At 36.9% G+C, this 12028-nt stretch overlaps 1 protein-coding gene across 2 annotated transcripts in view; it reads right to left on the minus strand.

The window, feature by feature from the left end:
* The window catches only part of ci (transcriptional activator cubitus interruptus), a 158910-nt gene that overhangs the window by 101998 nt on the left and 44884 nt on the right, over positions 1-12028 (minus strand). For both annotated transcript variants that reach the window (XM_074102564.1, XM_074102563.1), the window contains one exon: positions 2096-2465. In XM_074102564.1, the coding sequence (XP_073958665.1) occupies positions 2096-2247 (152 nt within the window). In that variant the 5' untranslated portion in view covers positions 2248-2465. The remainder of the gene's footprint in view (positions 1-2095; positions 2466-12028) is intronic.

A 12028-nucleotide genomic window follows, 5' to 3' on the forward strand; every position in this document is an offset into this window, starting at 1 on the left:
ATATGGTTTTATTGCTGATGAGCAAAAACCGTTTAATTGAGAACGTGTACAAAGTTGGTGTCGTATTTTTAGCTTACAAAAAGGCAATTGCAATTACGCAATAAAAAGGTCTATTGGCCTGGTACAAGATGCTTAATGAACCGCTCTAGTTTATGGAGTAGTCCAATAAACGGAGCTGGCGTTTCGGAACGAGTGTAATACATGAAGCGGTTGCACTATAATGGACTAAAGGACACTTGCCTAGCAAGAAAAACATAATTTTGCATAATGCACATAGATACTCACTAAGACTTAAAAGCTTGACACAACTATGGAATTTATTGGAAACTCTTGGTGCCGCTTTTGACTAGTGCAATCTTAGAATTTCTGAGTAACCATACTCTGTAAGCGATACAGCTGCTAACATTGTTTCTCATTGAAACCAAATTAATGGACCCTCATTTAGTCCTTCACTTAGAAGATAATGAATAAATAAGTTAAGTACGAAATGACTTTGAATTGATTACTGCTATTAGTTGTCGAGAGGATGCACTCGTTGGTATCTCGTTTAGCTCTCAGCGATGACGTCACGCTACTGGATACCGTTGAACTTATTGATGATCTAATACATACATCAGAATATCTTTAGCAAAACAGTAAGTTTATTTCAGAGTGAACCAAGTTATTCCAAGTCGTGAACAAGCGCGAGCTTAGGAAATTCAGTTAAGCTGTGTGCAACTTGAGACTAATGCTAGTCCATTAGCTGATGTATCTTCTGGGCAGAGGTCGTGAGTTCGATTGTCGCATCACGACAAAAGCTTGTTGATGAAGTGAAACATATTTTAGTTATAATGATAAAGAATTAAAAGGCACAAAGTTGGAAAAGGAAGTGAGAATAACAAAAAAAAACATTTTGTTGGCAAGTGCTGGTATGGCAATAAAGGTTAGCTTAGCAGTAAATAAGTGTTGTTCAGTGTTTCACCAATAAAAAAAAATGTGATCAACGGACAGGAGAGGAATCGCTCGACCGCTTTTCAAGTATTTAGCAGGAAACACTTAACTCTAACAGTCACAGTTCAACATTAAACAGTCAGGTGAGAAACTTAATATGATTGAAAACTTTTTCATTTCTTATGTGTTTCAAATTGATTTATGTCTACTGTAATACAGGCCGAAGCCGTGGTGAAGCCGTGGTGGACGAGTGGTTTGACCTATGGCCTCTCAAGCAGAGGATCGTGGGTTCAAACCCTGCTGAGTTTTTCGAAATCCATGTGCGGAATTACATTTGAAATTTACCACGAGCTTTACGGTGAAGGAAAACATCGTGAGGAAACCTGCACCTACGAAGCAATTCAATGGTGTGTGTGAAGTTTCCAATCCGCACTGGGCCCGCGTGGGAACTACTGCCCAAGCCCTCTCATTCTGAGAGGAGGCCTGTGCCCTGCAGTGGGACGTATATAGGCTGGGATGATGATGATGAATACAGGCCATTCTTTGGATAAACTCTAATGATGAATTTCTAAATACATAAAGTCATATTGAATCTAATACCTTTAAACGAGCAATTATATATATACTTAATCAGAATTTCGGAACGATTTCGATGAAATTTGGTATGTGGGGGTTTTCGGGGATGACAAATTGATCTAGCTTGGTCTTGTCTTTGGGAAAACGCTTATTATCGAGTTTTAGCCCAAGCAAAGCTCGGTCGCCCAGGTACTTTCCTGCTTAACATTGAATTTTTTTAACGATCCTTAGTAGAAAATCAATTTCCACTCGTAGATTTGACACTGTTATTAATTAATATCATAGTATTTTACGATATTATGTTATTTCTGTCAAATACCGAATTAATCACACGTCTACCTTTACGTCTATTTTTAGGCGACCAGATGGCCTAGTGGTTAGAGAACCTGACTATGAAGCTCCCGGATCCCGGGTTCGATTCCCGTATCGGGGCAGATATTCGTATGAAAAATACGAATGCTTGTTTTCGGGTCTTGGGTGTTTAATATATATTTAAGTGTGTATCAACAATAAGGACTCAGTTTGAACGTTAGTAGTGATATTTATCAAAGCATGTTAACGTTGAAATAATACTTAGAAGACTACTTACTGGGCATGGTGGTGGTAATGCGAGGCGTGATGCATGGCCGTGGGCGCACTCTGCGGTGCAGCATGGAACGCAGCAAACGCGGAAGGAAACTGCAGTGGCAAGAAACCGCTGCCAGCAGTCCCTGCTCCCACCGACTCCCGATCAGGCATCATTCAGATCACTATAACATCATCTATCTCCACTTCACTATCATCAACATCACTGGCTAAAGTTTCAATCACTATTAGTTTATTGTTATCAAGTTTGTATTCGGTCAAGTCAACTCTAGTCTTATTAACTCCATTGTCATCAGCAGTATCGTTGTCCTGTTATAAATCATTGTAGACGCTTGCGATTTGCATGATGGTGTCTTGTTTCATTCTTCTAATATCTGAAACAAAAAAAGGTTAAATTAATTATGCTTCCAGTTATTCAGTAGCTTTTGGTTTAAAGTGTTTCTGTTAACAAAAAGAGTTAATGAGGCCGTGTTAAGTTCGCGTGTCGGTCCGTTAAATTGTTACTTCAATTGCCTCTATTATGGCTTTATTTACCGGTGAGTGAAGCGATTCACTCTGCTTACAAAATAATTGTGCTTAATGAGTATATGAACACCGAAAGCGCTTTTAAGCTAACGCATTTTTTACGAGTTATTTTAAATTAAATTTGTTGGACTATGAGTGGCTTTAATGAATATGTTACAAAGTAAACAATTGTACGTGTAATTGTATTTGAATAGCCACATTATCCCATATTGTTCACGTAATTAACATCGGACATGGGAAAGGGCTTTAATTGTCGTTGAATCTCGACAACTCGGAGGCTTTGGGTAAAAAACTGAGCGACAAATTGTGTGGCGACGGACGGGTCCGACGGGTCGTCATTATCACGTATGTAGAAGCGGCGTGTGGTGGAAGATGCAGCGGGGGATGTAGCGGGCAGCTGGCTTAGTGTCCTACCGAAGTTTTGGTTTCGGCAGGTTTAAGCTTAACAATCACATTTCGGCCGAGGGTTCTGCTGATAAAATTGCCGAAGTTTTAGGCCGAGCCGAAATTTACAACATTGTGCATGCATTGTGGTTGCATTCGGTTTGCTTCGTGTCCGCTCGGCAAAGGCTGCCGCTGGTTCAGTGAAGTGGCTTTCGTCCTTGTTCACGGAAAAATGGAATAGATAAATAATTATTTTATACCATTTACACGAATTACAGCTGTTTTATTGTTCACAATGTCAAGAAAGAATGGAACATCGCCAGTGTATTTAGCGAATAGCGAATTTAACACATCTATTAAAGTTTCGGTTATGATTTTGGTTTCGGCTAAAATTAGAGCTCAAGAGAAGTGTTAGGTATGACTCTAGATGCAACACCTCGCAGTCTGCATATTGGGAGAGCTTATGGCTTGTAGTTGAAGAACCAACAGCCATAGAAGTCTGGTGTCGAACTAAAAGAAGCGACCTCATCATTTGCCGCGTTAAGTTCATCCCTTGCGATACTCCCGAAAGCACTGCAAGCAAAAATTCCAAAAGTAATTAATGAAGATGTGATTGTTTCGGACGTGACTCGAGCATTGTCCCTCAATAAGGCTTGCATACGCGTAATGAATCGATCGTAAACCCCGATATCGACATATCGATACTCATTTTCATTCAATGAGATTTACGATGTTTATGTATGCGGAATTGGCGGGCGGTTCGGGTGTCGGATTTTATCGGCCATTCAAAAATCGTTTTGAATGCGATCAATAAATAGGGCGTTGTTTTTACGTGCTGCCTTTGTGGACGTCAAGGGGTTTTGACGTTTAATGTTCATCAAGCGCAGTGTTTTTCGATTTTTTTTTTAATTTAATCTCGATGTTTGTGCTACAATTGGTATTCTGTAACCATTTATTGCATAATAATGTAGCAAATGATTATTTATTCAATTTAAACGAATTATGGTTACATTTTGACTTAAAAAATTGTTAAACAACAGGAATGAGTGACATGACGTATGAGAGAACTAAACCTGATTATTTGTCAAACTCACCTATATATAAAATATGTATTATATCTAAGTCAAGACAAAATCGTTAAAACCAGAAAACAAGTGCTGGAGCATGGAAGTGAAACCTCTGTATCAATCCGAGATTCATGCTGAATCACCACCAACACTTCAATAATCTAACTCATAGCTCTCAAAGTCACACTAGAAAAAGTTTAAGAAAAAAAATATAGTAATTTTCTGTTATTTGTACATTTAATAAATTCATATAAGATTTAATGTCAAAAAAAAAATTCAAATGATTTATTCAGTACATAGGCCGCAATGGACACTTTTACACGTCATTTTTTAAACTACCAGCGCTTTCGGAAAGACCATCATTGCCAAGAAGAATGCGCCGCAAGAAACTTGGCAGAAAGTCATTTTTTCATAATAATATAATTACAAATAAAATACTTAAAAACTATATTATACAATTAAAGAAAAAAAATACAAAAAATAATAATAATAAAAATACAGGGATGTAAGGGGTCCTTTAGTTACAATACTAAAAACTTCAACGTCAAAAAACTTTGTTGATGTTGTTTGCTATAGTTACAGCAACATGTTATGTTAGTTTGCACTGTATGGAAATTTCAAGTTATGGTTAAATAGATATCAGCCTAACGAACAGGCAGACGGCGGACCCGTATTAAAAGGTTCCCGTTGGCACTCATTATGCAGGCGCAGAATCGTAACAAGGGAATGAATTCTGTTCTTTAATTCAAATCAAGTTTACCTACATTTTTATGTGTAGACTATAAATAGCACTTGTTTAGCATGTGCCTTGAAAGTCGCAATGTTTTTTTTTATCGACAATTATCGTATTCCGATCAAAATTGTTCACATCCCTAAACTCCGAAATGAGTACTGCAATGCGCAGTCGCATGTCGGCGACTTAATACGACTCTTAATTACCTTTTAATTGTTTTAGCCGTCGAATTGCTTGAAAAGCTTCCAAGAAATCAACTACCAAAGCCTTTTGCGGTTTAGGTATTCTAAATTTTATCTTTAATTTATTAAAAAGCTCATAAAAATCTAAATTGTATTAAATTACCAACTTTTTAGATTTAAGAAAAACATTTTTTTTTTCAGAATTTAGATAGCTTTCAAATTGCTCGTGTGCCACCCTCTCATCATAAAAAAATGAGACACAACAAAATGAAAAAGCATGTCAATAACTTTACAATTTTGATAGCAATAGCTCCATAATAATAATCATAATGATCTTATTTAATTTAATTGCTTACTCTTTACGCAGTCGTTACTTTTAAAATGGAGTGGCATTTAATTGAACAATTGAACGCACAAAAGTGGAGCGGATTCTTGAAATTCCGTTTTTTTGTTTCATCGTTACATTTTGTGTTTTCTTTACAGTTGCGTGTGGGTCCTATTTACTGATCATTAAATTTCACGGGCAATTATAAAATGCAACTAAAGTGTTCTACAGTTTTATTGTTATGGACATTGTTATTGTTTATTTGATCGCGATTGTGGTCAATTTCATTTTACTTGCATGCTTTTAAGATAGCCGCTGCGCGCATCTCTTTACAATACCAATGGCCACTTTATCAGTGAGTTCTGTTTTCAATTTTGTATCCATAACCATTATCTTCATTGTCACAATCGAGTTTAATATTATAAAAATCACTATTGGATTCTGCTTCTATCGTCTCAAAGTCACAAGCTACAGTATGTACAAACTAGGGGGCATTTAGAAATGGTGCACCCTCAGTTCCGGCTCTACTTAAACCTCAACTTTCATGCAGCGCGTGCCGGAATCTGGCCACGGACCATACAATGCAGCTGATTAAAAATTCAATAACAAATCAGCCGACTAATTATGCGTACTGCGATCAAGCGAGACCAAAATTTGCTAAACGGGACAATTAAATCGCCCCCTCACGCAGTCATTGCTGTGACATTAGCAATAACTCTTGGAACACAATAGTGTTACTTGTCATTAGCTTGGCCTCTACCGAGTGCGCATGCGTTGAACGCAAATTGTCTGATTAGAAGCTGATGATTGGTCGGCGGTGAGGTTAGTTTGTAGTAACATAATATTGTCCAGACAGGTGTATCTGAAGCTACTAGGATTGCAATTGCGAATACAGATTGAGCACTGCTATGTGCGTCCTCTCTTTGATTTGTTATAATTTTTGTGCGAGAAACTGTAGAAAACAGTGTCTGCAACCCTCGGCTGCAATATTGATTATAGTCCAACCTATTAAATTTTCACCATTAGGCGCTTGTTCAACAGTGTGTCTATAATCCTGATAGTCCCAAAGGAAGGTCAGCGTCGTCCATAAAGGCGGCATTATACTGATTTGAAACCATTTTGTGACCATACTTAATAAGTATTTTTTATTTCTCCATTTTGTCTCAGAAATAAACGTTTACCTTTCTTTCTCTTTCTTTGTTTCAAAGTGCAGATGGTTTAAGAATAAAAAAAGACGCTTCTAGTTTAACTTCGGGTTCACAATCTCTCCAAGTTACCTACCACTCCAATCTTACTTCTATCTTTATTAACCGTTTACTGTAGTATCCATTCGGATTCGGAAGCCTCACGCCTTACTGTTCCTACTATGTCTATTATGTATCCTCCATAATCTCAATATATGAAGCAAAGGCAGTGTTTACACAGATTAGTAATTACCTCAAACCTCGGTAGCTTCAATACGCGGCTAAACCTTTCATATCCACTTAACATTCACCAGGCTGGTTCCCTCATGCATCACAATGGTGTGCCCTCTACGTGCGTCCTGCTAGATGTGTGAATTAGTAGCTTACCATCTAGTCACAACTATGCGCGTCCCTGGCGAAACTCTTAAGAGGTTTCTCTGTTCATTACGCGATGGAGATGTTCACTGCATAACTACTAGTTGGCAGAGCACGCAATGTATTTAGAGGCTTGATGTACCATCGTTCACGCGATTTCCAGGTTTTTCAAATTGATTTAGGAATTGTTTATTACGGATGTTTTAAAGAGATTCAATTTCTGTCATATTTTTGTCTAAACTTTTTGGATTTTTTTCGGTCCATGCGAAGTTACAGATTTTAGTTAAAATAAAGCTTTAGTAGGTAACAATATTTTTGCGATAAAGCTCTTTCTCTTTTGTTTAACTTCATCTTTTATTTAATAGGTATACTTGTATTGTGGGTAGGTAAGGATGTTTGCTTGAGACCAATTTTGCATGTCCCGCAATTAATACGAAAGTTATGTATTAACCACTGAATAAAAAAAATGTATTTACAATAATACAAAGCGACGGAAGTTCATCATGAACTTCAACACAACAAAACAAAAAGTATTTTTCAGCTTGCAGCAAAATAGAGCGATAAAGCAGTTGAAAGGATCTATCAATAAATAACAAATAGTTGATCCCATTAAGTATGATAGCCGCGTCGCTATTTTCATTCATGGTAGATCTTTATTTATGTTTTCGTCTTTTTTTATTAGTTTTCGGCGACGACTACTTAATGACTTGACGCCTGAACTTCTGCCAACTTAACTTTGCCGTGGAATAAAAAACTAGGGACTGTTTGCTATTAGAAATAAGATTGTAATTTACTTAAGGATGTTTTTTTGGATGTTCTAAAAGTTAGCCCATATTTGGAGTACAGTATTCCAGACACGAATGGAGGAAGTAGAATATAAAACTGGCAGCTTTTGGAATACGAAGTTGGGCCGTAACGTTTGAGGTAAAACTTTTATTTATTACACTTTATAATGCGGCTTCCGTTGAAATGTTTATTAAATGAGAAGGTTTATTTATCATTCTAGTGTTAATTGGGATTGATAAAATGAAAACTTCGGGCGTAGGTCAGTAGTCAAATAAAAAAAGAGATAGCAATCTGGCGGGAATGTTTTGTTTTCACGTTTGTTTTGGTAGTTACTGCCCATGTTATTCGCATGCTTTTAATTAACTTGCAATATTTGTACATATGTATGTATGTATGTATGTAAACTCTTTATTGTACAAAAGAAAAGAAACACAACACAATTGACAAACTTTGAGATACTTGTACAAAGGCGGACTTATTATTTTTACGTTCCTATAAACAAATATGTCTGCGGTATCCAACTCTGACAATTCAAATTTGATTCAGTTAAAGTGATGGGATTCACATGAAATTTGGTACAAGTACTCGTATATAGATAGGATGACAATAGATGCACAGTCTCCAAAAAGCTTTGTATTTTAATACATTATGTTTTCGATTTCATTTATTCGCATCTATACAATATGACTTAAAAAAAGTATTCGTATTTTTAGACGAAATTGCCAATCGTGTTTCAACCACTACCTGTCCATCATCAGTATTTTAAAATTCTAGACGCAGATTTTAAATTGATTCCAGCATGGACGGCAGCCAAACCAAAGTTCATGTTTTCATCGATTTATCCCCAGTGCGATGACGTATTTAGATAATATATTTTTATTGGTATCCGTAAATAAACCACTCTGTAGAGCTGCGCCTGCGATTGATTTGTGGCTTATGCTGATGGAACCGTGAAATAATTGTGTAAAATGCGCCAATGTATTGAGAAAGTCACCGTGATAACTTTTTTTTCATTTAAGCACTTATTTGTATAAATGTGAATTTTATGCACGTGAGACCAACGTTACAATTCGAGTATAATAATTTGAAATTTATTATCAATTATGAAAAAGTTTAATATTTGATGACCTTATCCTAATTTTGGTACACTCGGCCGTAGGTACTACGTTAAACGAGTTTTTTTTTTAGCACTTTTGATGTAATAGACGAATTTTTGTGTGATATTCAAGAATAGTCGGTTTACTAATGTTTCCGCGAAAAACGTTTGGTAACCTGACTCATTTCGCAACTTTTCATTTCCCAACTGTTTAATATTCCTGTAACTGTAAATATTTTAAGATTTTTATTAAACTAACCTAACTTAAGGTTCTACACGATGAGAAATAAATCCTGAAATATTTACAGTTTTAAAGTTTGCGAAATGAAATGTTTCGAAATGAAACAGGTTGCCAAAAGTCAAGTAGTTGCGTAATGAATGGATACCTTTTTTTCTCTTTACCAATAATATATGCCATACCTCAATGCATGGTGTCCAGTGGTTCAATCTGCTTATAAAGCTTTAAAGTAATCTATAAGTTATGTATTTATTCCAAATTTCAAGTGTTTCCGTTGGTAAATGAAAAAGTTAAGTTTTTTTTCTTAAAATCGAAAAGTTTTTTGGCTCTGGTGTAAAGTTTGCATTTCGGCGGTTACTACGTTTCCGCTTTTTGCCATCGATATGGATACATAATCCCAAATAAAGATATTTAATTTCATTAAATTTAATATACGGTTCGAAGCTTACAAGTCTAATAATATTAATGTTTTGTCTCGTAAATTGAACAATAAAATTGGCCAAGTAAAGTTTTATATGTGGATTTTTTTCTGTAGTCCTGGTTTTACTGAGCGTGAAACGACTGCTCTTTCCTTTTTAGTTCCTATTTTTTTGTCATCGATGTGAAATCTGCAGCGGTAATGGCAGGCAAGCTACTAAGCCTTCGTACTTAAAGAAAAAAAAGATATGTCAACTGTAACTTGTAAATCTTTTCGACGTCAAATAAAAAACCGTTAATAAAATTATTGTTTTATTTATTTAAATATGAGGGCTTAGTAGCTTGTCTACCATTATCGCCGCAAAATGTCATTTCAATCACAAGAAAAAAATCCACTTAAAGACAGGGAATTAAATTGAAAAGCTGTCGTTCCTCGCTATTTAGGATCAAACTATCAAAAGGCATATCTGCAAAAAACTTTACTTAGCCAATTAAATAGAAAATTAACATTATTAGACTATAATATGCTTCGAAAAACTGGGCTGGTGGGTTGTTGTCATTGCAAGTGTAAGCTTTCTAAAGCTGTCTTTTTAATGGTCACATTTGGGGGTGACCAAAAAATCTCACCGACAGGGGTTACTCTATTTTGTAATTTTTAACGAAGGAGAACAACAGCGTTACAATTTTACTTAATTATATTTGGCAGTGATACGTAACGCCAATGACAGTAAGGTACTGCCTATATTATACAACTAGAATTTACCCGCGACTTCGCACGCGTAAACTATTCGATCTGGTACAATTGAAATTCCGGGATTTTATAAAATTCCCCTGGGAATTCCCAAAATTTATATCGTGGTCTTCATTGAGGTTGTGTTAAGAACAACTGTCCAAAATTTCAAGACTTCAATTCCAGATTTCAATTCAAGATTGCAATTCAAGACCAGCGGTTGAAATTTTAAGATTTTGTCCCTGTCCCGTGGGAATATCGGGATAAAAATTAGCCTATGTGTTATTCGAGACGTGCAGCTACCTACATACCAAATTTCATGACTCTAAGCCGAGCGGTTGAAATTTCAAGATTTTATCCCTATGAGAATACCGGGATCAAAGTAGCCTATGTGTTATTCCAGATGTCCAGCTATCGACATACCAAATCTCATCCAAATCCGTCCAGCCGTATTAGCGTGAAGAAGTAACAAATGAACACACACACTTTCGCATTTATAATATTAGTAGGATATTGTTAGCTTGAGCTGAATTACTTAACAAACTCAAAGTCATAACATTCTAAAGATGATGCTGGTGGATGATGATGTATTTAGATAGAGGTGAAACCACCAACTACTAGATACTAAAGACAACTACGGCATTGTCACGCATCAAAATAGGCACTGGCACCAATCCTAACGTCAATGCAATTGTCTTCAAAACAAACAATTAAGCAAAACGCGGCATTTTTCCCGGGGGCCCTTGGAATTCTTGTCTCCGTGCATACATTATCCCGTTGTTTCGCGTCGTGTTTAGAAATGCCATGGATTCGTTACGTTCCACGTTTAAAGGATTGTATGTCAAACATAGTTAGCGGTTTGCTTGCTGTTTGTTGTTAAAAATCGGCCAAGTGTGTGTTGGGATACGCGTTTCTCTATCGTTTGCCCGAATTTCTTATGCCATAAGTATGGTTTTCCATAATTTTTATTTGCCATAAAGTAATTTATTTCTGAATTAGTATCTTCAGAATTGATATTAAACTAACCTAACCTATAAGATGGCATTTAAAAAAAACTGAAAACAGCACGGTTCTATATATTTTGTGGCAAACGTTGGTATCATCATCATCATCATCCGGAAGACTTCCACTGCTGAACAAAGGCCTCCCCTTAGAACGCCAACTCGCCACTTGCTCCACCGGTTTCCCGCAACTCTCACGTTGGTATGGCAAGTGAAATTATGGCAAATGAAATTATGGTAAGTGAAGTAATTGGGGCTCAATCATCATCATCATCAACATATTAGCGGTGGGACATAGGCCTCCAGTTGCTTCGGTTGGAAGTGGCCTGTATCAACCGTGAAGGCGTGAACCCGCGGCTTTAACCAGGTCATCCGTGTCCATCTCGTTCTACGCTGCGCTTGCCAAGTGCGTGGTCCAGTGATTTGACCTCAAGTAGGGGCTCGTGGATTCGATCCCGGGCCGCAAATCTGTGTTTTTTGGAATTTATGTGCATTTGAAATTTACTATGGCTTAACGGTAAAGGGAACATCTTGAGGCTGCACGCACCTGCGAAGAAATTTAACCTTTTGAACGCCACGGTCGGCCAGAGGCGACAAAAAAAATATCTGAAAATCGTTCCATAGGCGCTACGAAATTCCGGCAAGGCGCCTATGGCACGATTTTCAGCTGTAGTGTTTTGCTGACTGTAGCGTTCAAAAGGTTGTGTGAAGTTCCTAATCCACACTGCGTGGGGACTATGGCCCAAGTACTCTCATTCTGAGATGAGGCCTGTGTTTACAGTGGGACGTGTATATAGGACGAGATAAGATGAAACAGTAGTAATAGTTTTGGTCAACCGAATTAAGAACCGCCTTAATTTATGCAGTCGGTTAAAAATATAGGTACAAAGCAAC

The sequence above is a fragment of the Choristoneura fumiferana genome, chromosome 19 (genome assembly GCF_025370935.1).
Source record: "Choristoneura fumiferana chromosome 19, NRCan_CFum_1, whole genome shotgun sequence".
Classification (NCBI taxonomy): Eukaryota; Metazoa; Arthropoda; class Insecta; order Lepidoptera; family Tortricidae; genus Choristoneura; species Choristoneura fumiferana.